Here is a 26,362-nt window from a genome sequence, read left to right as displayed (position 1 = left end):
GACAACATGATTTTTAAAAAATGATTAGAGGTCATCTTCCGATTTCTGGTCAGTCTAGTTATACTGCTTAATCTAGACTTTTACTAAAAGTATTTTTCTCACCAAGTTAAAATATATTTTAAAAGTATCTTGAATGGTTGCATATGATAGGCAGCGGGGTTTAGAAGATAGAGCACAGGCCTGGGAGAAGGAGAAGCAGCGTGGCTCAGTGGAAAGAGCATGGGCTCTGGAGTCAGAGGTCAGGGGTTCAAATCCCGGCTCTGCCAACTGTCAGCTGTGTGACTTTGGGCAAGTCACTTCACTTCTCTATGCCTCAATTACCTCACCTGCAAAATGGGGATTAAGACGGTGGGCCCCCCGTGGAACAACCTGATCACCTTGTAACCTCCCCAGTGCTTAGAACAATGCTTTGCACATAGTACGCACTTAATAAATGCCATCATTATTATTATAATTATTAAGGGCACGGATTCTAATCCCGGCTCTGCCATGTGTCTGCTGTGTGACCTTAGGCAAGTCACTTCATTTCTCTGGGCCTCAGTTCCCTCATCTGTAAAATGGGGATTAAGACTGTGAGCCCCATGTGGGACAGGGACTGTGTCCAACCTGACTACCTTGTATCTAACCCAGCGCTTCGAACAGTGCTTGGCACAAAGTAAGCGCTTAACAAGTACCATTATTATAAGTAAAAGTATAATAAGGATCATTATTATTATTATTATTACGTAAAAAATAAATGATCAAAAGACATTCATTTATTCAATTATATTTATTGAGCGCTTACTGTGTGCAGAGCACTGAACTAAGCACTTGGGAAGTACAAGAAGAAGAAACAGGCCTGGGAGTCGGAGAAGCAGCGTGGCTCAATGGAAAGAGCCCAGGCTTTGGAGTCAGAGGTCATGGGTTCAAATCCCAGCTCTGCCACGTGTCAGCTGTGTGACTTTGGGAAAGTCACTTAACTTCTCTGAGCCTCAGTTACCTCATCTGTAAAACGGGGATTAAGACTGTGAGCCCCCGTGGGACAACCTGATCACCCTATAACCTCCCCAGCGCTTAGAACAGTGCTTTGAACATAGTAAGCACTTAATAAATGCCATCATTATTATTATTATTACAAGTTGGCAACATATAGAGACGGTCCCTACCCGACAACAGGCTCACAGTCTAGATCGGGGAGACAGACAACAAAACAAAACATGTGGACAGGTGTCAAGTCGTCAGAACAAAAAGAATTAAAGACAGACCTGAGTATGTGAGATGCCCTTCCTCCTCAATCAATCAATGGTATTTATTGAGCATTTACAGAGCACGGCACTAAGCGGTTGGGAGAGCACAATATAACAGAATCGGTAGACACGTCCCTGCCCACAGTGAGCTCCTGCCTGGAATGCCCCCTTTCAAATCCATCAGACCTCAGTATTTTTTTAAATGGTATTTGTTAAACACTTACCATGTGTCTATCACTGTTCACAGCGCTAGGCTAGGTACAAGTTACTTAAGTCAGACACAGCCCCTGTTCTGCTCACAGTCAAGTAGGAAGGAGTACAGCTATCCCCATATTACAATTGAGGAAACTGAGGCACAGAGACGTTAAGTGACTTGCCCAAGGTAATACAGCAAGCAAGTGGTGGAGCCCGGATTAGAATCGGGTCCTTCCCAGGTCCGTACTCTACCTCTCCCCAAAGATCAAAGCTTGTCTGAAACCTCATCTCCTCCATGAGGCCTTTCCCAATTAACTTTCTCGTCATGTCAGGTTACAACACTTTAACTACCACCTTGGCACTTTTTTTTTTTACTCTCCACTACCTGTAGCACTTTTGTACACATCAATTTATACACCCTGCTATTTCATTACTCACTGACCTATCGATCCACTTTTCCCCCCTCCTACCTGTTCTAACAAACTCTGGGCAGAATATCATTGTAAGATCTTGGGAGAATTCCAAAAGAGTAAGTAGACACGATCCACTCATTCATTCCATCATATTTATTGAGCACTTAATTTGTGCAGAGGACTGTACTAAGTGCTGGGGAGAATATAATACGACAAGCAGACATATTCCCTGCCCACAATAAGCTTACAGTCTAGAGGGGGAGAATGACATTAATATAATATATATTATTATGTAATACATTGTATATAACAATAATAATGGTATTTGTTAAGCGCTTACTACGTGCCAAGCACTGTTCTAAGCACTGGAGGGGAATACAGAGTAATCAAGTTGTACCACATGGGGCTCACAGTCTTAATCCCCATTTTACAGATGAGGGAACCGAGGCACAGAGAAGTTAAGTGACTTTGTCCAAAGTCACACACTTGAAAAGTGGCAGGCCTGGGATTAGAACCCACGACCTCTGAATGACAAGCCCTGTGCTCCTTCCACTGAGCCACACTGCTTCCATAATAACATAAATAACATAACAATATAATATATTCCTGCTTTCAAGTATCTTACAATCTGGCCTCTTGCATTCAACCATCATTTATCGCTCATCCTCAGCATTTTATAAGTTGATGTATATTCTGTTGATCATTTTCTGTATTCTGACTCCACTGATAATGAATATTTCTATGCTGTCCACCTGAGAGCAACTATCCCTGAGAACAGAAACCTGAACGAACCTGTTCATCCTAGTGGCCTCCTTGCAATGTGTTGTTACAGGAGGTAAAGGGATTGATTTCAGTGCTCTGCACACAATAAGCGCTCAACAAATACCACTGATTGACTGAAAGGCTGAGAAAGTGCGGATGGGTCGGTGCAAACCCTGCTAACAGTAAAAACAACTCACGTCTCTCTACTGCTGGCAGTGGGATATCCCTTTCCCCTGTTAACCATTAATGTCTGAGTGGTGCTCATAATAATAATAATAATAATAGTAGTAGTAGTAAGTGGTATTTTTAAGCACTTGCTATGTGCTAAGCACTGGGATAGATACAAGAAAATCAGGTCCCACATGGGGTTCACAGTCTAAATAGGAGGGAGAACAAGTACTGAATCACCAGTCTGACACACATCCATGGATGCAATCTCATTATCAGCAACACTATCTTTGAACTGAATTACAACCCTATATTTCATTTCTATAATATTTCATTCATCCCTCCTACTAGATCGTGAGTTCCACGTGGGAAAGGGACTGTGTCCAACCCAATTAATTTGTACCTACCCCCGCGCTTAGAACAGCCCTTGACAAATAGTAAGCGCTTAACAAATACAATGATGATGATAATGATAATAGTAATAGTAATAATAATGGTAATAATCCACCCAAGAGGCTGCTAGAAATTTAAAAAGCTCTCTCTCTCGCAGTCTCTCCAAAGACGGAAGGATAAAACTGAAATACATTTTACAAACTCAAGGAATATATTACTAAATTGATGCACAAGGAGATTAAAATATTAGTCATGAAGGACATTTTTTAAAAGGTGTGATACTGCTGTAGTGAACCTGATATTGGGAATTCCTGATGGAATATAAAAGAGGGCAGCTCTTATAATCCAGACCCCCCCTGTAAACCTCCCAACATATTTGGAGGGAAGCTAACCAAAATAACTTCTTATTTTCCATGCTAGTTTCTTAAGAGCCCCACACGAAAGGAGGTTTCCACAGCCATAATAGTACAGTACCTAATGCATAATAAATGTAAAGCAGGGCACTGGCAATGCAACATGATTTGGTTGTAAAGCCACTGTAGTTAAAATACACCGTACTCGATTTGCCAGAGGTCACGAAACATTGTTTAAGTCTTTAGAACAGCCTTCTCTCCCTTCATATTCTCCCAATGATTAGGTTGACAGGTCTGCGAGAATTTGACAAAATAGCTTGTTTAAGGTGAATCATTCAACACCGAGGAGGGAGGTGAGTAGCATTTGAAAAACTGGAAAAATAGGGAAAAAAAATCACACCCTGTCAAATTTCTTCCGGCGCTGATCTTTTCAATAATTGTTTAGTGCGTTGTTGGTGATTATAAGAAGAAATGATGGGGACCAAGAATTAAGAGAAGTTGATGCTTGATCTTGTCTTAATAGACAAGAGCAGAGTTGGGAAGGGAGGTTGGATAAGTCAGATGGCAGCTTCTTTATTGCATTTTGCCTGGAGAGGAATTTGCTCAAAGATTTAGTATAGTAAATGGCATATTTCTTGGAAATCCTGTGATTTTTTTTTTCAAAAAGGGTGAATACATTTTCCACTCATAGGCCATGGCTAACCACAGCATGGCATAATTCTGGAGAAAGAGAACCTCACCCAGTTAGAGAAACAGCAAAAACAACTGCTTCTGGCAGGGAAGTGGCAGAATATGTTTGTACTTGAGGAATGGGGTCTTTAGCTTATCAAGTGAGCATGCGAAAATTAACTGATTTCCAAATAACGATAGCTAGCTCCAATTCTATTACGAGTGAAGCCATATCTTAAAAATATATATTTTTCCAAACTAACCTGTCACCATTAAATTTCACTGATGGCAGAAGCAACATTTCTCTTTAAATAAAGACTGTTTAAGACATTGTCAAACTATCCATAAATTGGTTAAAAGAACTGTCAGGTAACCGATACCTCTACTGTTTTAGAAATTTTTTTTTTTCAAAATAATGGCAAGGGGGAAAAAATTTTTAGGTGAATATCCCAAAATGTATTTCCTGGCAACTGCATTAATTTTGTAATGAATAAAGGTTCTAAGCCTCTCTGTGTTTATATAGACATTTTATCCAGCTGTCACCCATCAAGCAAGAGAGCAAAAATTTTTACCTGGGCAGAGAAAAGCTAATATTTTCCCAAATAATTCTAAAATCTAAAAAATATCAATCTTTTCATTACAATTAAATATTGAAAGTGTTTTCTATATATTTCAAATATTTTTTTTTCCTAAGCAAAATTCTGGAAAATGACTAAAGCAAAATAAAGGCTACCTCCATACAGATTTACAGAAATGGTCATGTTATTTATTATACATTTCTGAAACACTGTATATGTTATTTCACTTTTTCATTGTAATGCACTTGAGCTAACATAGATGGCATTTCTTTTTACATTCCGTCCACACCACACATTAAGAATTTCATACTTCTGACTCACCATCTTGAAGAAATTTACAAACTTATTGCTAGTGTTAGAAACGTTAAATTTTAAGAGAGCCAGAAATGCAGGTCTTGATTTTTCAAAACACACAAACCAACCCAAAACAAGTGAAGTCATTTTACACAATAAATCGAAAACCTAGCCTGGAAAGAAATTAGCTCCGCATGAGATATCTAATAACTAGATGTCTATTTAGCCACTTCAGTCTCACCATGCCCTCTACCTATAGAATCTCTAGGCATTGAACGTATCAGCTTCCCTACCCTACTATTTAAGTGCTTACTCTCCCTCTTTTCTGTCAATCATTTTGTTTCTGTCTCTCTCAACAGGCTGTAAACTCCTTGAGGATGGGGACCGTATTTTTCTGATTCTTTGGTACTCTTCCAACCTCTTATTAGTCCAGTGTTCTGCCCACGTGAGGTGCTCAATAAATCACTAAATTCTACTGCTTGGCTGTGAGATATATTTCAGAAATACTAATTGGTCTACCACAGCTTTTTAATGGGAATTTAACATGGTCATTGTCTACTCCAGAGGGGTTTAATCTTCTGGGAGCTCTTCGAAGTATGGAAGGCGTACAGCAATTGTAGAAATTGCAACAAGAGATAAACAAGAGGAACTGGGGGAATAAAGGGGAGGTGGAGGAAGATCTTGAAAGAAAAAGTAGCAACAGTGCCTGAAGTAGTAATAAGATAGTACATTACTAGAGCTGTTTCCTTTTGTCAACTGCTCAAGCCCCTGCTCCTACTGCTAGGCACTCCAATGATTATTCTTTTGTCTAAGTGTGTGCACTTTTGAAAGACTGAGAAAGAGATGAGTAGGGGAGGGAGAGGTAAGGGATAGAAGAGAGCAAAAACCAGGAGTCCCTGTGGCGACGTCAGCTTCAGGAGAAGCAGCATGGTGTAGTGGCTGGAGCATGGGCCTAGGGGTCAGAAGGTCATGAGTTCTGATCCCGCCTCTGCCACTTGTCTGCTGTGTGACCATGGGCAAGTCACTTCACTTCTCTGGGCCTCAGTTACTTCCTGGGGGAAATGGGGAATTGAGACTGTGAGCCCTATGTGGGGCAGGGACTGTGTCCAACCGGATTTGCTTGTATCCACCCCAGCGCTTAGTACAGTGTGTGGCACATAGTAAGTGCTTAACAAAGGCCATAATAATAAGGTAAGAGGGGCAGGCAACCTAAAACTTGAGGTCCCATCATTACCCTCCTCCCATTCTCCTGGAGCTTAAGACAGCAGTAGTACTATATCTAAAAATTACTGAAAAATCTCTGCTTTAACATATATCTTTGTTTCAAATTATGCCATTCACTGGCAATCCTCATACTGGTCTAATATGAGTTTTCAATAGAAGTGTTTTAAAATGTCTTATTATTACTGTTATTATTATGATCATTATTGTTATCAATAAGCCGAATCGAAAAGGGTAAAGTTAAACAACTGCATCCATGGAGAAATAAAAAATGTCTCATTATGCTGTTGAATAATTGTGTATGCTTAGAATTCCAGCTGTATTTTCAAAAATATCATGGGTTTGAAAATGTTAAATTTCATTTACAAAAAATAATCATCAAAAATGTGACAAAATGTGCAGGTGTACAAAATGCATTTTAAATGTATTTTATTCAGCCTTTCCTCCCCAGGGTGCTTCATTTTTAATTCTACGGAGAGTTAAAAACAGAACAACCTATTTTTTTAAATGTTTAACATAAATACCACATTAGAGGTGGCTCAAATTCCAGGTCACTCAAGAAATTGGAATTTGCCTAACTGAACACTTATATCACTTAAGAACAGAAAATAATAATAATAATAATAATTGCTGAGCACCTACGATGTGCCAAACACTGTACTAAGCACTGGGAAAAACACAAAATAATTAGGTAGGATGCAGGCTCCATTCCACATGAAGCGCACAGTCTAAGTAGGAGGGAGAACAGGTTACAGGTGAAGAAACTAAGGCACAGGGAAGATAAATGACTTGCCCAAGGACACAAACTGAGCAACTGGCACAGTCTGGATTAGAACCCAAGTCTGCTGGCTCCCGGGCCTGTGCTCTTTCCACTAGGCCACACTGCTTCCTGTACAACTCAATTATCAGCCTTCTGTTTTTCACCGTACTATATAGGCTCAAGAACGATTCCGTAAATTAAGTTTTCCAAATAACATGATTTGACTCACAAGTTTTAGCTAACTGTTAATGAGCAATTTTTATCGTGCACTATTTCTTGTAATATAAGGTAAATTTTATACAATGTTAGAGTGACCAGGACAGGGAAAACACTCTCTAGGGCCACAAGATGTTTTCATTTAGTTTGGCCCAAACGAGTATTTACAGTATCCAGGACTCAGGAGCAGGATCCAAAACCCGACACATGCGTTTCGATTCCTTCAACTTAAATAGAAGGAAATACAACTGCTTCTAAGATGCTTGTTTCCCAAGAGTCATAATAAAAAAGCACAGCTCTTTCTTCACTGTATTTTTATATATGGTGAAAACTCTTTTAACAAGCTGATTAATAGTGGAAAATTTGGCTGGCAGAAGCCCTTGGATTTCTTTTTTGAAAATGTATTTCAACCATTTTCTTGCTGTTTAAATAACAATTCAAAGGCATTAGATTTACTTGGTCCGAGAGTCAATCAAGGGAATCAGGAAAGTCTCTATATTGCTGCAAGCATGAGGTTCCAAATTCTCTAAATCCAGGAAAATGAAATAGATAGTTGACTTAATTTATGTACATTTCATGAAATACAATGTACATGGCTTTGAAAAAGTACGATTTAGAATACTTGGAAATGTAAAAATAAGAGTGCATCGCACAGGAAGGAAAATGCCTTACATTCTTCTTTGTCAAAATCAAAAGTGTTGCTTTGATGGCAAGGATGCATCGAACCAATAAAGAAGAAGTCATTATGCCCAAATTAGTTAATGAAGGCACCAATAAGTCTGCACTGAAATCACTAAGAGACCTACTGCTTAACTATAAAGCACTATAAGAAAGCAAGCCACACCCCACAGACTCTTCCGGCTCTAAATAACTCCCCTTTTTAAAAGTAAACTTCTAATTCCCCAAATCAAATCTCAGTCCCCAGCAGATGAGATTGCAGCCAATCAAAACCCTTGGGGTTATTATCCTGCACACTGACCCCCACACCAATACCCACACCCCCAAAACCAACAAAGTTTTGCTTTTAATTTCCCTTAAAGGGGAAGAACTAGTCGTTTGCTTTTAAGTTCCAAATAAATTTAAATCCACGAGATTTCTCTGAAGACACTTGGTAGTATCACCTTCAGCCAAGAGCTACAGCTTAGAGAACATTAAAAATTAAGTTTGGGAACACATTGTCATTTATTGGTGGAAACCCAAGGATCAGTTATAAAAGAGAAAAGGAAAAGAGGGTCACATAGGAGGAAAAATGAAACACCAGCTGCAGCCACATAAAATTAGAAAATCAATCAATCAATCAATCATATTTACTGAGTGCTTACTATGTGAAGAGAACTGAACAAAGCGCTGGAGAGGACACGATATAACAGTCAGTAGACACGTTCCCCGCCCACAACAAGCTTACAGTCTAGAGGGGGAGACAGACATACTATAAATAAATAAATTATGGGCTTTGGCCTGAAGGAGGGGTGAATAAAGGGAACAAATCAGGGCTACACAGAAGCAAGTGGGAAAAGAGGAATTGAGGGCTTAGTTAGGGAAGGTCTCTTGGAGATGTGCCTTCAAAAAAAGCTTTGAAGGTGGGTAGAGTAAATCACCCAAACATCTACAAAACTAGCCCTTCAAATAGCCTACCTCAAAGGATTCTCATGGGCCACTGTGAAAAAACAAGGAGATAATTCTAACATACTTAGAAATAGATAGTCCTTTAAAGGTAACTTTTGTCACTGACCACTTTGTTCTAAATTTTTCAACACTGGGCAAGTCAATCGCTTTTGACTCCTATGCCTATGGAGAAATTCAGATTCAGATTCCAAACAGAGTATATTTCCCAAGAATCATTCATTCATTCAATCATATTTACTGAGCGCTTACTGTGTGCACAGCATCGTACTAAGCCCTCGGGAGAGTACAACACAACAATAAACAGACACATGCCCTACCCACAATGAGCTTACAGTCTAAAGGAATACATTCTAGTCAGTTCGAATACATTCTAGTCAGTTCGTATTTATTGAGCACTTACTGTGTGCAGAGCACCGTACTAAGTGCTTGGGAGAATACACTAGAACAGAGTTGGTAGACATGTTCCCTGCTCGTGAGGAACTTTCCCCTCCAAAGCATTCCCCTTTACATGATAAATGAAAAGCTGACACCTAAGGTGGGAAAGCCAGGAGGAAAAAGGAGTCTGCTTCCATTGACAGCTGCACATAATCAGTCAATCACATTTATTGAGCACTTACTGTGTGCAGAGTGCTGTACCTTAGTACAGCTGGGGAGAGCACACTATAACAGACACATCTCCTGCCCACAACAAGTTTACAATCTAGAGGAGGAGACAGACATTAATAAACATAAATAAAGTACATGTATGTGCTGTGGGGCTGAGAAGGGGGATGAATAAAGGAAGCAAGTCAGGCTGATGCAGAAGGGAATGGGAGAAGAGGAAATGAGGCTGAGTCAGGGAAGGCCTCTTGGAAGAGATGTGCCTTCAAAAGGGCTTTGAAGCGGGGGAGAGTAATTGTCTGTTGGATAATCAATCAATCAATCAATCAATTGTATTTATTGAGCGCTTACTGTGTGCAGAGCACTGTACTAAGCGCTTGGGAAGTACAAGTTTGCAACATATAGAGACGGTCCCTACCCAACAGTGGGCTCACAGTCTAGAAGGGGGAGACAGAGAACAAAACCAAACATATTAACAAAATAAAATAAATAGAATAGATATGTACAAGTAAAATAAATAAATAAATAGAGTAATAAATAAGTACAAACATATATACATATATACAGGTATAAGAAAGTGGAGCTTTTAAAGAAAGGCTACGCCAGCCACAAACTCATCAATCGATCATATTTACTGAATGCTTCCTGTGTGCAGAGCACTGTAGTAAGTTCTTGGGAGAGTACAACAATATAACAGAGACATTTTTAGTTGGAAAACCAATGAAAAGTAAATGCTGTGGTATTTACTGCAGTCCTGATATCCATGTGATCAGCTAATTTTCCAATGCACTACCTGTGACTATCCTCCTTTTTTTCCCCCATGGTGTTTGCTAAGTGCTTCCCATATGCCAAGCACTGTTCTAAGTGCTGGGGGAGATACAAGCTAATTGGGTTGGACACAGTCCATGTTCATTCATTCATTCATTCATTCATTCATTCAATCGTATTTATTGAGCACTTACTGTGTGCAGAGCACTGTATTAAGCGCTTGGGAAGTACAAGTTGGCAACATATATAGCAACAGGCTCACAGTCTAGAAGGGGGAGACAGACAACAAAACAAAACATGTGGACAGGTGTCGAGTCATCAGATTAAATAGAAATAAAGCTAGATGCACATCATTAATGTGCATCTAGGTGCACATCATCATCATTCCATATGACGTGCTAGATGAACATCACATGTTCCATATGGGGCTCATAGTCTTAGTCCCCACTTTACAGATGAGGTCCCTGAGGTCCAGAGAAATGAAGTGACTTGCCCTAGGTCACACAGCAGACAAGTGGGAGGGGCAGGATTAGAACTCAGGTCCTTCTGACTCCCAGGCCTGTTTTCTATCCATTAGGCCATGCTCCTTTCCATGGTATATGACAATCGGAAGATGAATAGCTGTCTGCTGCACCACATTAAACCCAAACTTCACTTTCCCTCCAGCTTCTTTTCTATAACTGAAGTCTTTAAATTCTGAACTTCTCTTTCAACATTAAACTGCTGTGGCTTGCCTGCATCACTGCCTCTTTTGAGCCTGGATGCCCAAATAAGTTTTATTCTACGATCTTGTACATATTAATAGCCAGAGACATTTTTATTTTCAAAGGATGCATTTTTCAACGTACTCGAACAGTTCAGTTGGTATACAGGTTAAATACCATCTAGGAACTTTTACTGACTATTCTCTACTCACCTAAAGAGTCAGAGGAAACTTCTGGACTTCAAAAATCAGCAGCACAAGGTTGAATTCACTCTAAATTTGCTGTTGGTCTCATGAAACAGAGCATCCTCATTTAATTTTGGTGTAATTTAATACTTTATAATTTTTTGTTTGCTTTTAAAGCGAAAGGGAGAGCAAACTAAAATGCCACTCATCTACATGTATTTTACTTGTGCCGATTTTTAAATTTTAGTTTGAACTTTCATCATCTCAGAAGACTGCCTTGCCATTGGAAGATCACGTTTAAGACCGGCCAAACGATAAAAAAGGCATTTTCCTCTTTATAGAAGGAATTAACACCGTCTTTTTATGAAATGACAATAATTATTATGTCTCTAAGCTTACTCTCATGCCAAAACAGCAAGAAAGTCCTTGAATCAGTGATACAAGAACTGATGACTGTGCTCTGGAAGCATGCACGCACACACAAACACACACACACACACACACACACACACACACACACGGAAATGATTATGTGCCGCTCTGCAGAGTGAACAAAGCAGAGTGGATCAACTATGTGCCTCAAAAAATGACTTAGATTAATGTCCAAGCTTGCACCTGGGGATCTGTACACAAAATCCCAAGTGTTCATCTATGACACAGGACAGAAACAGTGTCACGTTCTGCTTCCTAGGCTGCACACTTCCCAGAGATGAAGAAAACAAGGCACAAAAATGGAATCAAGACCGATACGTCAAGGAAGATACCGACATGGCTTTAATTTTCAGACCACACCGTAGGTCTAGAGAACAAGTGCAGTGACTGACTTTTAATCCGGCTGAGATTTAGCCCAACTTCCCATTGACATCATTTCCAACTTCTTAAGCAGTTTCTTTAGTATCACCTCCACGCTTACAGAACACCCAATGCAGTGCCAAAACAGGGACAGACTAAGCCTCTGGTGGGATCTGGGCAAAGGATACCCAGTGGGAACCTCTCCAAGCCAAAGTTCTCTCCCTCCCCCTGCCCCACCCTCAAATCACTGCTTCCAAAGTCAAGATCCTCATCCCAACATGGCCACAGTTGATTTTACATCCGCAGTCATGGTGAGAGAAGTGGGACCAGTCAGTGGGGAATTAAAAGGGATTAACAGGATGCAACCAAGTATTACAGTGGGGCTCCCACTCCTAAACAGTGGTGAGGAAAGCCCCCTGGTGGGTCCAGGATTAAAGTGACCCCCGTGACTGGATCATAAACAATGAAAAAGCACGGCCTAATGGACGGATAACAATAATGGCATTTATTAAGCACTTTCTATATGCAAAGCACTGTTCTAAGTACTGGGGAGGTTGCAAGGTGATCAGGTTGTCCCACGAGGGGCTCACAGTCTTAATCTCCATTTTACAGATGAGGTAACTGAGGCCCAGAGAAGTTAAGTGACTTGCCCAAAGTCACACAGCTGACAAGTGGAGGAGCCGGGATTTGAACCCATGACCTCTGACTCCGAAGCCCGGGCTCTTTGCACTGAGCCATGCTGCTTCTCTTGATTACAGGCCTGGGAGTCAGGTGGACCTTGGTTCTAATCCCAACCCCACCACTTGTCTGCTGTGTGACCTTGGGAGAGTCACTTCACTTCTCTCCATACCCCAGTTCCCTCCATCTCCTAAAACGGGGATTAAGGACTGTGAGCCCAAGTGGGACAGGGGCTGTGTCCAACCTGATTAGCTTGTGCTTACCCCAGCACTCAGCACAGTGTCCGGCACAGAGTAAGCGCTTAACAAATACCATAAAAAATAAAAAGTGCCCTGGTACTTGAATGCAGGGCTTACTAGGGGCAGAGCACTTCAATAAATAACACAACTTTCCCAGGCAGGACATAAGAGGACAACAAAATACCCAAGTAGCTTCTGGATGGTAAACTGAAGAGGCAAGGAATTACGTTCAAAGAGGGTGGCAATGTTTTAAAGCTAGAGGGAAGAATGATTTCAAGCAACATGGCATAATTAGGGACTACTAGGCAAACGGTGCAAGAGAGATCAGGCTGTCAAACAGCAATCAGAAATAAAAGAGTTCTTCTGCAACAGAGCCTTCAGGTAGATTGTTATATCAAAAGCAGCATTAAAAACGGCACTCGTCATATAAATAGGGAATGCAGTTGCTCTAGGAAAGAATTATATTTGTGCATGTAGTTTAGAAAGGTCTGTTAATCTTTTCAGTTACACCTGCACCCAAATTTCACCATCAGTAGCTCCAACTTTGAACTCACAGAGGAGAATTATACCCCCACCGAAGCACAAACCCCAATGAAAATACAATTCTTTCAGGAGAAATGCAAAACCCCTTTGCCTACCTTCTTTCACTGTAATACAGGTTTTTAACTTTCTCATGATAATAAATGACCCACTCTTTGGAATAAATAATGTCCAAGATGCAGCTCTTCCGTTTAACTGAATCATTAAAAGAGCAAATGAAAATTCAAGTATGTCGACTCCAGGCTTTAGGGTAAAAAATGTAAAATAAAGTCTAAACTTTATACTGAGTTTAAAGTTTAGCCACTCAGGTGCTTCATCTGTGCAAATTTCATGTTTTAAAAAAACAACTTATAAAAAGCCAACCACTTTTCAAAATGGCTCATCTGTGTAAATCTGACGTTGTAAATATATCTACACACACACACACACACACACACACACACACACCAAAAACCTGAAATAATTGAACATTTTTAAAGTTTTAAAGTCTAATCTGGGAGGAAAAAAATTCCTACACAAGCACCACTTCATTCAGATTCCGATATCTGGTGAAATCGTGGCTGACACTCTTTTCCTGGGACCTCGCAACCCGTAGGTTTGTCGGAGCCTGTGGAGAGAATCGCTAGCTCCTGCAGCTCACTGCCGATGTTGTCGGGCTGTGGGGCTCCCGAACGCTGAATTGTGACCCAGTTGGAGGATTTTCAGGAGCCCTGAGTCCACGGGAGAGTTGGGGCATTTTTCCCTGTGGCCAACTTGGGAGGTCTGGTCCGGGCTGTGCTGACCTTAGTTGGGAGAACTCCTGGGGGAAAGGAGGTTTGGTCCGACCTCCTGAGGCCTGACAGAAAACTAACTCCGGGAAAGTCCTGGATCTCCCAGGGTCCTTCGAAAGGGGCCAGCAGGACCTTGAGTAAGACCCCCACCACCATCCAAGCGTCTAATGGCCCTGCTTGGCCCGTAGACCTTCCCTAAAGTTGTCCCAGAGTTTGGATCAAGTTATCTTAGAACCAAATTTCAGGGCAACCAAGCAACTTGAGGTAATCCGATGTCGACTAGCAAGAGGGCCATTAGAGGCTTCATTCATTCATTCATTCAATCGTATTTATTGCTCTGGCAACCCCTGGGAAGTATTGTATAGACAGTCCCCCCACCCCCTTGTAATAGCGCACTTAATTTTTTCCATTGCTCAAGAAGAATATCTGTGAGGGTTTTTCCCCATTCCGTGTGAGGATAAATACAGATATTTACTAGAGTCTGTGTTATAGTTCTCCCGACTTTACATAAAGAATGCAGATAGTGCATAAATTAATTTTCCAGCCACATCTTTCCTTCTTCAGGGGGCTCAGAATGTGCCATGGTCATTTTCAGCTAAACCAGTTAAAACAGTTTTAAAAAACTCTCCACTCAGCTATTCCTTCTTGACAACATAGGAATGCGTAGACTCCATTTTTTACCAGCTTTTTTTTTCCAAGAAGTTAATAGAAACAAGTTAAACTGCTTACTGTCTTGATTTTTTTAGTCACCAGATCTAATCCTTTGCAATGACGGGAAGAGAATTAGAGAATGGGAAGAGGATTCTGAAAGACAAAAACAACAGCACCTTCCATTTTGTTAAGGTAGAAAACCTCCACCTGAGCTCTGTACATGCCACAGATTTTATCCAATCATCACATTATCACCTTTGAGGGAGAAAAGACGGTGATCTAGACAGGAGAAAATGAAGCAGGGAGCGATTGTTACTTGCAGGAAGTCTAAGTGAATAATGCTAAGGAGAAAATTTACTTCTCCTAACTGCTAGGTAAATTCTGCCACACACCACATCGCCTTTCTAAATAAATAGGCTGGCTGAGAAAGATCACGATAACCAACAGAAAGTGCAATGCCGGTTTTATCCGGGGTGAGACTGAGAGACTGGGGCCCCCAGAAACCTACTGAAGAAATGTTTCAGTGTCTTTTACATTTCTCACTTTAATTCTAAATCTATCCATCAATGACAGAAGCAACTCAATGAAGAGTCAACAAAATATGACCACTTCTGTCATTCCTGGGGACAAGAAAGGGAATACAGACTCACTTTTCAAATAATTTATGGTACCCGTTAGTTGTAAATAGGGGAAGGGGAGGGGTGGGGGGGCGGGCATGGGAGACGGATACACTTGAAAGGCCAAAATATAGATTGTGTGTGAATACAGTTCATAAGCAAATTTTACCAGTTGTGTGGCAATAAAACTATGGGGCACCCTTTGAGACTTGGAAATAGTGGAATTTTCCAATGCACTAATAAATGTGCCATTAGAAAGAATTATACACCTGTCTGCTGTCCCCGGGATACTTCTATTAGTATTAGTTACACATGTGTATGACATGTGTCATAGGGAGAAATTAGATTTCCTTAGTGTGGAACTAGGTTTGAAAAGTATTTCACATCATAATGCTTAAAATACTTTTTTTCCCAAACAAATTAGCCCAGGCCACAAGGCTCAAGGGTTTAAAAGAATTGAGCTACACCTAAAATGGGCTTAGTCTAAGGCTACAAAATAGTTTTAATAAAATGACTCACAATCTAAGTATCACGCGTCTTCAAGCTTCTGACATTCTCTTACATTAGATGCATCGTCTCTCTGACACTGACAAATGTGGGAAAGGAAAGAAAAATTTGGTGGGCTGTTCATTTTTGTGGCTTGATTGATTTCTTAAAACTATCAAAGGGGTGCTTCAATCCTACGTTAAATGAGGGGAGAAGCCTTCTTTGATGGGTAGGGATTTGTAAGAATAAAACAGTAGCGCAAAACCCAATGAGTACTACAGGCATTCAAATGGATTGTTTTTAGAATAACAATTTAAAAAACACAACAACCCCAGTACCGAATAGTACTCAGAATTGGACGTTATTTCATTTACGAACCCTGGTTGTAAATGATGCTCCAGTGAATGGAGTTGGGAGATTCTGAAACTGCTTTCCTTCATGTAATCAAACATCAAGCATCCTGGTATCCTGATGCCGTTATTCTAACTAGTGAAATATCACTGACTAGTAGATAAAGAATACCACAAAGAAGCAATATTTAAGCTTTCCATCCACTCTGGAATCCCGTGCAGAAGGAAAAAAATATATATTTTATGGAGAAAACAAGCACCCTTGCAAGTGCACACGCATACACACACACACACACATACACACACACACTCACACAGAGCTCCCCATACAACAAGTACATATTCACATACACCTTATTTCACAGTTTGATGGAGAGACTAAACTAAAGGTCATTATGAAAGCAGGCAAAGTAATGCCTTAAAAATTATTCTTAGTACATTATAATTTTGTTGGCCACAATAAAACGCATAGGGCACATGCCACCAAATGAAAATTACCAGTTTGTAAAGCATGATGTGAAATTAAAATGAATCATTTGTCCCCCAAAGTTAATGATGATAAATATAGTGGGTAGGACGGTAAAATGTCTCTTCTTTGGTAGGTACAGACTCTGTTTCAATTTGGTTCCATTGCATCATTCCTGACAGCTGCGTAGAGCAATCGGCTTTAAGGAAAGGTTTTGAAGAATTTTAATACAGAAACATTAGGGTTTAAATTCATTTTGGAAAAAATAACTACTGGTTTTTAGAGCTAAGACGATCATGACCTCTGAGATTCAGCACTTTGGTGTACAGAGTTCTTTTATGTGAATTTCTGTTACAAGGGGGATAAACTAAATGCCACTATTCTTCGAGTAGCTCACTTTCCTCATGTCTTGCACCTCGACTCTGCAGTGGCATAATCATTATTTGATAATAAGGATTTAATGATTGTTGGCAGTCCACATGGCCTTTCTTGGTCCAACTGAATATGCCAATGCTCCTGCCTTTGATATTTGGAAACCTCACTTGAGAAGTCCAAAAGAATGCCATTTCAGGATTATTCTCCAGAGTGATTCTTTTATTCAAAAATCCAGATTATCTATAAAATTTCAGAACAGGCACCGACTCTCAAATCTCCAAATAAATTTCAAAAAAATGCTGCTTTTGAAAAAAAAAAACAACATCCCAAAGCATGTTCCTCGATCTCTTAAATACGCCTCTTTATCGACAATTACAGAGAGGAGGAAGACAAAGTATGTTTAAAGGGAAAAAGAAAGCTGGGGGAAAATCAGCCCTTTTCATTGGTTAGGATTCCCCTTCTTTTTCTGAACCAGTCGATGAGGTAATTTATCTACATGACTAACTGCTCGTGAGTAACCCAACATACAGCATACTTTATAAAAATCGAGGCTTTACCCAGCTTGGCTAGTCAAGGACAGTGCTGTACATCTGGCTGGTGGTTGTATTGGCCCACGTGGTCTAGTCACCTCGCAATTTGCCATTTGCTATGCCAACAATTAGGGGACAAGACAGTCCTGGCTACCTAAGGTCCTCAGCCTTCCTCCTCAATGCCTCATGCTGTCCTTTTCTCTTTCTGTCTTTTTTTTTTTAAGTCTGAAAGGAAGCAAACCCCATGGAAGTGAATCACAGAAATGACACACACCGCTCAAAACAATATTCTCTAACAGTATGGCCAACTGCTCATCTCTCACTGAAGATTTCATTTGCAGAGGTGGAGCAATGATTCAGCCTTACCCAGCAAATATTCAGCAGCAAATATTTAGAAGTTTAAAAAACAAAATCTACCAAAAATATGTAAATAGTTCCTTCAAAAAATCCTGTGTTTTGATTGCTTGTTTGGTTTTTAATAACTTGACCAAAGTCTCTCTCCTTTAGGGTTTGAGTCAACACACTTGCATTTTTTCCGATTTCAAAATGTCCTCGCAAAACTTATATAGAATATTGATAACGTTGGCTGATCAAAAACAAGAAGACAATGGTTACGTAGAGACTCAGAGCAGTAGTTCTGAATCTTCTGATTTCATATTTTAAAAATAAGGAATTGAAAAGAAATACTTCTGGAAATGTGCGGGTGGCTTTGCTTTGTCAGTCAAATTGGGCTCGAACCTACAAGTTCAACCAACGATAGCCAGTCTCATCCTCCCCCCGGCCCCCCAACTCACCTTTCCTCCTCACAAACGATTATCAGAGTTTCACAGAAAGCAGAGTTTGAGGCGTTTGATAAAAACCATATTCTCTACCCATCCAAAAACTGCCTGGACATGCTCTTCCGTTTTTAAATTAAAATGATTTGCACTTTTCAGGATGACTAAAGGCTCTATTTATTATTTTAAATAGATTGGAAACAATGTTCATTTGTTGGATTATGGGATAAAACTGGTATTAAACTGAAAGAGGAAAATGACTGAAAAATCATTCGGATTTTGAGATTTCTCTGTTGAGGATTTTTAATTTGGGTTATTAATATCGTTTGTTTTCCTTTATAAAAAGATATAATATGACCAAGTTTTTCAAAGAAGGAACTGGAATTTAAGACCTGGACCATGCATCTTCAGAGTAGGGTACTTCTACATTAGCCTATGTTCCTTTTAATGTAGGAGTTGGGCTTAAAAGGCATTTCCATCTTTGTAATTTTCAATTCTCAACATTACTTAAAACCATACCGAAATACGTATGTCTTTCCTCTTAAACACACGACATGCTAGACTAAATTTCCAAATCTGAAACCAAATCAAAATATTTGTTACAGTACAATGGGACTGTATTAAATATACAATTAAACTTTCTTAGACATTAACAGTTTCTAATTCAGCAAATTCTTGAAATAGAAGCTAACATACTATTTTAACCAAATAAAGTCTTCTCTGTTTCTTGTGAATTTAGAATTGATACTACAGAAAAGGGAGGGTTTTTTTTTTTAATTTGACTATACACAATGTAGTACATACAAGCAAAACACAATTGAGATACTGTTTTCTTTAACATTCCTATAGGAGACCGAATCCATTTGCATTGGAGAGAATACAATTACTGATTTTTTAACTCATGAAAGACAAATTCATCGCTTTTTTTTTTTCCTTTGGTACCTCATGGTATTCACACTACCACAGTTGAGTCACCTCTAAGACTGCTAAATTAGTTTATGGAGGTGTAGAGCCCCTGCAATTCTGAGGTTTTGTGTTCTACAGAATCACTTTAGGCTACAAAAGCACTTTTGGACTAAATTTCTTCATACTTTGGTATGAGTTTTTTGTGGAAAAACCAAAACCTGGTTGCATCGATTCCCAAACGTGAACAAAAGTCTGCATGAAATCTGAAATGGAAGAAAGTTCAACCAGAGATAGGTTGAAGCAAACATAGGCAGGAAACCTTTTCCTTTCTTTCACCCTCCCTTAGGATATCTTTGGCCGTTTGACTCCAACCAAATGATAAATTCTAGAAAGTCAAGAAAACCCAAATACGTTTCATTGAAAGCCTTCGGAAAGACAGAGAAGCAAAAAACCTACTTTTCCCACTAGTCCACCTTTGTGTCTGTTAGGGCACCAAAGATCACCATTTTTTGTCCATTACTCTACCAGAAAAACTAACTTTAGCACAAGATACTTGGGGAAATATTCTATTGAAATCCAGAGATTACATTACAATAACACTACAGAGATAACTGAAATAAAGCAACTACTTGCACTGAAAAAAAAAAAAAGAGGCTGAGTTTTAAAAGCAGCCTGAAAAGATTGGAGAATGAAAATAAAATTATGTGAGCAGCTGAAAGGGGATGGTCAAGTCAATGAAACGTCAACCCACTGGGCTGTTCGATTTTTAGGAAAAGCAGTAATACGAAAAACCAAGTTTTCACTCGAGTTGCATTAAGAAGCAATTCAGGTTCTCACCATCTTTCCACTTCAGCCAACATAAGAAACAGATGTAAAGATCCAGAACATATAAAACACTGAGCAATTGAGTTTCATTTACAAATTTTCACAGAAATCCCAGAGTGCAGAACCCTGGAAAAAAGCTACCTAAACAATTTGCTATTCTTTCCAGGAAAAAAAAACCAACAAAACAGGAAAAAGTCCAACTACACAATGCTACTAGAACTACCACCTCCTAACGATGGGACCTCGCACCCACTGACAACCATTGGCCAACTCTCCCCAAACTGCTGACTTGTACTTCCCAAGCGCTTAGTACAGAGCTCTGCACACAGTAAGCGCTCAATAAATACGATTGAATGAATGAAAGTACACAAGCAACTAATTTCTGCGTTTTGAACTAACAACTCAAAGCAGAGAAAAGCAAAGCCATCTAGTAAACTGGTAAAATGACAGCCAACCACGAGACTCAAGTTTGTAGATTCAGTCTATCTGTTTTCCAGTGTCTCGTGGCATGGTTTTCTACCACCCTCCGTCAGGGTGTCGGTTGTGCGCTTCGTTCTAAATTCTCTTCATTTTCCTAATGCTAAGAACTGTGCATTAAGTAAGGATCCTGAACCTTACACTTCTTGATAAAACAGGGTCTGACTTCAGTGATGCTTCATTCCACAGCAAAAATGCACGTGTAATTCACAGGTAGGTGATAAGAAAACTGAAGGAAAAAATGATGGGTGTTCCATAAATGTTTACTTAGTTTTAAACAGACGTCACCCGCCCTGTAGGGTAAGACCTTGACAATATCTACCAATTATAGTAAATTCAGGGTAAAATGAGTTTAGGGTCTTTTTTATATATTCCAAGGGAAAATGAAACACTTAAATGACACACATTGAGCTGTTCTTTCAAATTTGGAAACACGCTATATCCTATGAAATCTTCAGTTGCTGTGTACTAGATACCTCGGGTTTTTCTGTCAAAGTTCTGTTGGTTCTTTTAATCCGTTATTTGAGAAAACTTTACTTGTAGAAACAGTTGATCAAGAATACCGAAGAGATTGGACTGATTTCTCAAAAGACTGTTTTCCACTAGATTGCCATGTATTTTGGGGAAACTACTTGGCTAGGACTAACTTTACGTTCCTTTTGGTCAGGTCAACCCCCGAGCTTGACTTTATCGGTCCTAAGTAACGGAACAATTACCCCCGTATAATTACCAATCAGCACCGATATAATTCCGCGGTATTACTTGCTGTGAAAAGTATCCTAAAACGTAGGCAGACGATTAGGGAAGACGCGGTAGCATTCTATCAAGTCTCCTTCAAATACAGATAGCTCGCGTGTGTGACAAAGTCTCATTGCTTTCCCCAGTTCACGATGCTGAGCACAAACTGCACAGATAGCTTCAACCGACCGAACCAAGGACATGACTTCAAATTACCACACATAGTCAAGGCTCTGTGATGGGGACGCTCACATAAGCAACAGTAAAAAGAAAGAAATGACTCAACAAGTCAACGGCGAAATGTCTTAAAACTCTCACGAAGGCTTTAACAGAAGATCCACCTGATGTGAATGGAGAGCGCTGGTGGACACCAGGGTGTTGGGTTGGAGAAATGCAACACCTCTCCCCCTTCCCCCCAAAAGAAAGTTGTTGTTGACGCATAACCGTAGGTCCCACAACAATGTATTTTGATCAGAGCCACTGCCCAACTCCGAGAAATATCTGTGTGAAAGCAATGTCCCCGAAGATCCTGCAACTTGGAAATTGCGCCTGAACTCCAGCACATTCAAAACAAGCCCCTGCTTTAAAAAAAGGCTCTGCAAAATATTGACCATTTACTCAAATACTTTGTTATTTTCCCCAAAGGGTTCTTTAGATAGAGAAAAAAAGGAAAACTGCCCAACTGTAATGTTTAGTTAAGAAATTTTAGCTGACATGGTAAATATTTACTCCTTACATGTCACAGGAAGTCTTTTACAAAGCGTTTGTTTCCATTGTGATATTTAAAGGAGACCAGGGGCTCTCAACATATAACCGGTTAAAACGTTTGAAAGCGGTGTTCTTTTTTATCCCGTGGCGGGACTACACCAAAACTTAGCAACTGACCCCCATCACACGCTTTGAAATAAAACAAACATCCTATATAATGAAAGTAAAAATGCAACAATCGAAACTAAAGTTATCTTCATCACCAGAGCAAACAAAAGCCCTTGCTAAATACCAACAACAACAATCGCACCCCCCAAAAAAAAAGATATATATATATATATGTTTATTCTGGATAATTTGGGGGTAACCTTTACCAGGACCCCTGAAACCCGGTCACAAAATTCCAGGCAAATAAACTGAGCAGATTTTATTTACCTTAGCTTTTTAGGGACTGAGTAATCAACCTCCATGACTTTGCCATGCAATTCCACTTTACCTTGAAAAGAAAAAAGAAAAACACTCAGAAACTTGGGAAGATCTGAACTCCTGGAGGCTGACTGAGGCCCGGGGTGGCATGGTGAGTCGGAGGGGTTGATCCCCAAAAAGGTTAGGAGATCTGGCCTGGGGCAACCCCAAGGGTCTGAAATAGGGTTGAAGACCATTAAAAGTGAACAAAGGGTGGGGGGCCTCGGGCCCTGGGAGGGTGGTGGAGGTGAGAGGGGAAAGGGGGCAGAATTCTATCCCAGGTGGAGGGCTGAGGAGGGCGACTTGGAAAAATAAAATGAATAAAGAGCGGCGCCAAATTGGAAGGATGAGCTCATTTGCAAAACTCAAAATGAAGGACTTAGGGCAGCAGCCATGCTTCCCCTCCCCTGGCTCCCACCTCCCACGCTGCTTTAGGAGGGCTCTGCTTGGCTTAGGGATCCTTTTCTCCCTCTCCCCCCCACCTCGGTGGCACTGGGGAGCAAAAAGAAAAAGGTCCTGAGGGCCCCCCCACCTCTCAGCTCCCCTCCTGCAGGTCCTCTACCCCTCCCCTGTCCTGCGTGTGGCCTTGGCCTTTGCTGTGCCCCCCAAGTTTGGCAGAGGAGGGGGGGGGTCCCCCTTGTCCGGGCTGCTTTTGGCCAGGGGGAGCCCTGTGGAGGTGTGGGCATGGGTGTGCATGGGGGTCTGCGCCTTTGGAGGGTGGGGGGCCGACGACTGTGTGCGTGTGCAAGTGTGTGCATATGTGCGTGTGCGCCTTCGCCTCCCTAGTTGGGCTGCAATTCGCTCCAGGGCCCCCCAGCTACCCCTTTGCCCGTTCTTTGCCCCGGACCCCCACCGAGTTGAGACTGGGCACCTCGTAAAAAGGTGGTCGGGGTCGAGCTGGAGGCGGGGGTCCCGGCGGCGGGGAGCCCCCGGCCCGCAGCTCTTCTCAATAAAATCGGAGAAAAAAATCAAAGAAAAATAGGAGCGCTCGACGGAGGAGTGGAGGGTGGGGGGGGCGGTGGGTGGGTAGGCTGCTGTTGGAGATCTGGGTGGGCGGGGGGGAATCCGCTGCCCTGAGACCCTCGGGGGGGGATCCCCGGGACGGGGAAAGGGGGTCGCGGGATTTCGGGGGGGCCCTGGAGGGGGTGGGGGGGCGCGTGGGGGGGGGGAGGGGGAGTTGAGGTTCTCAGGGGGAGGAGAGGGGCATCTCCAGAGTTGGTCAGGCGCTTTGGCGGGCATCTGGGGTGGGGGGGCAACGGGGTGGGCACCCGGTGCCCTGAGACCCCCGGGGGGGAGAAGGGGATCCCCGGGACCGGGAAGGGGGGTTGCAGGATCTCGGGGTGGTCCTGGAGAGGGGTGGGGGGCGCCTGGGGGGGAGGAGGGGGGAGTTGCTCTCAGGGGGACCAGAGGGGCATCTCCAGAGTTGGTAAGGGGCTTTGGCGGGCAGCTGGGGCGGGGGGCAACGGGGTGGGCATCCGGTGCCCCGAGACCCCCGGAGAGGGGGTTGCGGGATCTTGGGGTGGTCCTGGAGGGGGGGTGGGGGGACGGGGGGAGTTGAGGCTCTCATGGGGAGGAGAGGGGCATCTCCAGAGTTGGTAAGGGGCTTTGGCGGGCACCCGGGGTGGGGGGCAACGGGGTGGGCGGGGGGGAATCCGGAGCCCCGAGACCTTCAGAAAGGGGGTTGCGGGATCTTGGGTTGGTCCTGGAAGGCGGGGGGAGTTGAGGCTCTCCGGGGAAGGAGAGGGGCATCTCCAGGGGTGGCAAGGGGCTTTGGGGGGCAACGGGGTGGCCCGAGTGGGGAGGGAGGGAGGGGGCCGGGGGGCCACGGGCAGCCCGGGAAGGGGGTCTCGAGGCGGGGCGCGCAGGTGGGGGGTCCCGAAGGGGCCCGGCCCGGACGGCGCGGGAGCGGGAGAGAAGGGGCCAGCGGGCCAGCAACGGGCCAGCAACGGGCCAGCAACGGGCCAGCAACGGGCCAGCAACGGGCAGGGCCGGGCGGCTCACCGGACAGGGTCTCGATGGCCCGGATGGCCCAATTCTGGTCCGGGTAGTCCACGAAGGCGTAGCCGGCCTTGAGGAGGACCTGGCCGGCCAGGGGCAGCTTCCTGTCGCCGAAGAGCCGTTTGAGGTCGTCGGCGGTGACGCTGGGACTCAGGTTCCCGATGTACAGCTTGCTCATCCTCCGCCTCTTCATGGGGGAGCCCTGGGCTCCGGACCCCGGCGGCGTCCTCGGCTCCCCCCCCGGGGCCCCGCCGGACCCCCGGCTCCCGGACGCAGGAGGCCCCGGATCCCCGGGAGGAGGACGGCGACGACGACGAGGAGGAGGACGGCGACGACGAGGAGGACGACGACGAGGACGACGACGAGGAGGTGGCACGGCGTCCTGTGTCTGTGTGTGTGTGAGCCGGGGAGAGAGGCACAGGGGAGAGGCGGAGGGAGAGCAGCCGCCCCCCTCCCTCCATCCCTCCCTCCCTCCTTCCCTCCCTCCTTCTTCCCTCCCTCCCTCCTTCCCTCCTTCCCTCCCTCCCTCCCCCGGTCCCCCGACCCGCCCCCGGCCCGCCCCCGGCCCGCCCCTCGCTCTCCTGGGTCCCTCCCCTCGGTGCCCCGGGGGCCCGGGGCTTTGCGGGCCGGGGCAGGGCGGACGCAGCTGCCCCCGGAGCAACGAGGCGACGAGGAGCGGGGTAGGGCACGGACCGGGGCACGGAGCGGGGCACGGAGCGGGGCACGGAGCGGGGCACGGACTGGGACAGGGCATGGACCGGGGCACGGACTAGGGCAGGGAACGGACCGGGGCACCGAGAGGGGCACGGACCAGGGCAGGGCACGGACCGGGGCAGGGAACGGACCGGGGCACGGACCGGGGCACGGACTGGGGCACAGACCACGGCAGGGCACGGACCGGGGCACGGACTGGGGCACGGACCACGGCAGGGAACGGACCGGGGCATGGACCAGGGCAGGGAACGGTCCGGGGCACCGAGAGGGGCACGGACCGGGGCACGGACCGGGGCAGGACATGGAGCAGGGCACGGACCAGGGCAGGGCACGGACCGGGGCACGGACCAGGGCAGGGCACGGACCGGGGCAGGGACCAGGGCACGAACCGGGGCAGGACATGGAGCAGGGCACGGACCAGGGCAGGGCACGGACCGGGGCAGGGACCAGGGCAGGGAACGGACCGGGGCACGGACTAGGGCACGGACCGGGGCAGGACATGGAGCAGGGCACGGACTAGGGCATGGACAGGGGCACGGACCGGAGCACGGACCAGGGCAGGACACGGACCGGAGCAGGACACGGACCGGGACACGGACTAGGGCAAGGACCGGAGCACAGATCAGGGCAGGACACGGACCGGAGCACGGACCGGGGCACGGAGCAGGGCAGGGACCGGGGCACGGACAGTGGCACGGACCGGGTCTGGCCACGGACCGGGGCACGGACAGTGGCACGGACCGGGTCTGGCCACGGACCGGGGCACGGACAGTGGCACGGACCGGGACTGGCCACGGACCGGGGCACGGACAGTGGCACGGACCGGGGCTGGCCACGGACCGTGGCACAGACAGTGGCACGGACCGGGGCTGGCCACGGACCCGAGCAGGGCACGGGCCAGGACTGGTCACGGACCGGGGCACGGACCGGGGTCCGGAGCAGGGGGCAGGGCCGGGCACGGACTGACGAGGAAGGAGGCGGACGGGCGGGAGGGCGGGAGGGAGGCGGGAGCGGTGCTGCTCCTGTAGTCCCTGGGCACGGACAACCTCAGCGCCGTCCTGCCTCGCTCGGATCCTGCCCTGCCCGTCCAGCTCCGGACCCTGCCCAGCCCCTCTCTGCCCTTGCCCCTG

General features: G+C 44.2%; 1 protein-coding gene across 2 annotated transcripts in view; it reads right to left on the bottom strand.

Moving 5' to 3' along the window:
- IGF2BP2 (insulin like growth factor 2 mRNA binding protein 2) overlaps window positions 1-24,776 on the bottom strand; it is a 324,744-nt gene extending 299,968 nt beyond the window's left edge. For both annotated transcript variants that reach the window (XM_038762344.1, XM_038762421.1), the window contains exons 1-2: window positions 24,522-24,776; window positions 22,491-22,551 (exon numbers count right to left, since the gene is read on the bottom strand). In XM_038762344.1, coding sequence (XP_038618272.1) covers window positions 22,491-22,551; window positions 24,522-24,711 — 251 coding nt within the window. In that variant the 5' untranslated portion in view covers window positions 24,712-24,776. The remainder of the gene's footprint in view (window positions 1-22,490; window positions 22,552-24,521) is intronic.
- Window positions 24,777-26,362: the final 1,586 nt, after the last annotated feature.

Source organism: Tachyglossus aculeatus, chromosome 1 (genome assembly GCF_015852505.1).
Source record: "Tachyglossus aculeatus isolate mTacAcu1 chromosome 1, mTacAcu1.pri, whole genome shotgun sequence".
NCBI lineage: Eukaryota > Metazoa > Chordata > Mammalia > Monotremata > Tachyglossidae > Tachyglossus > Tachyglossus aculeatus.
This window is presented reverse-complemented; position numbering and strand designations above follow the sequence as displayed.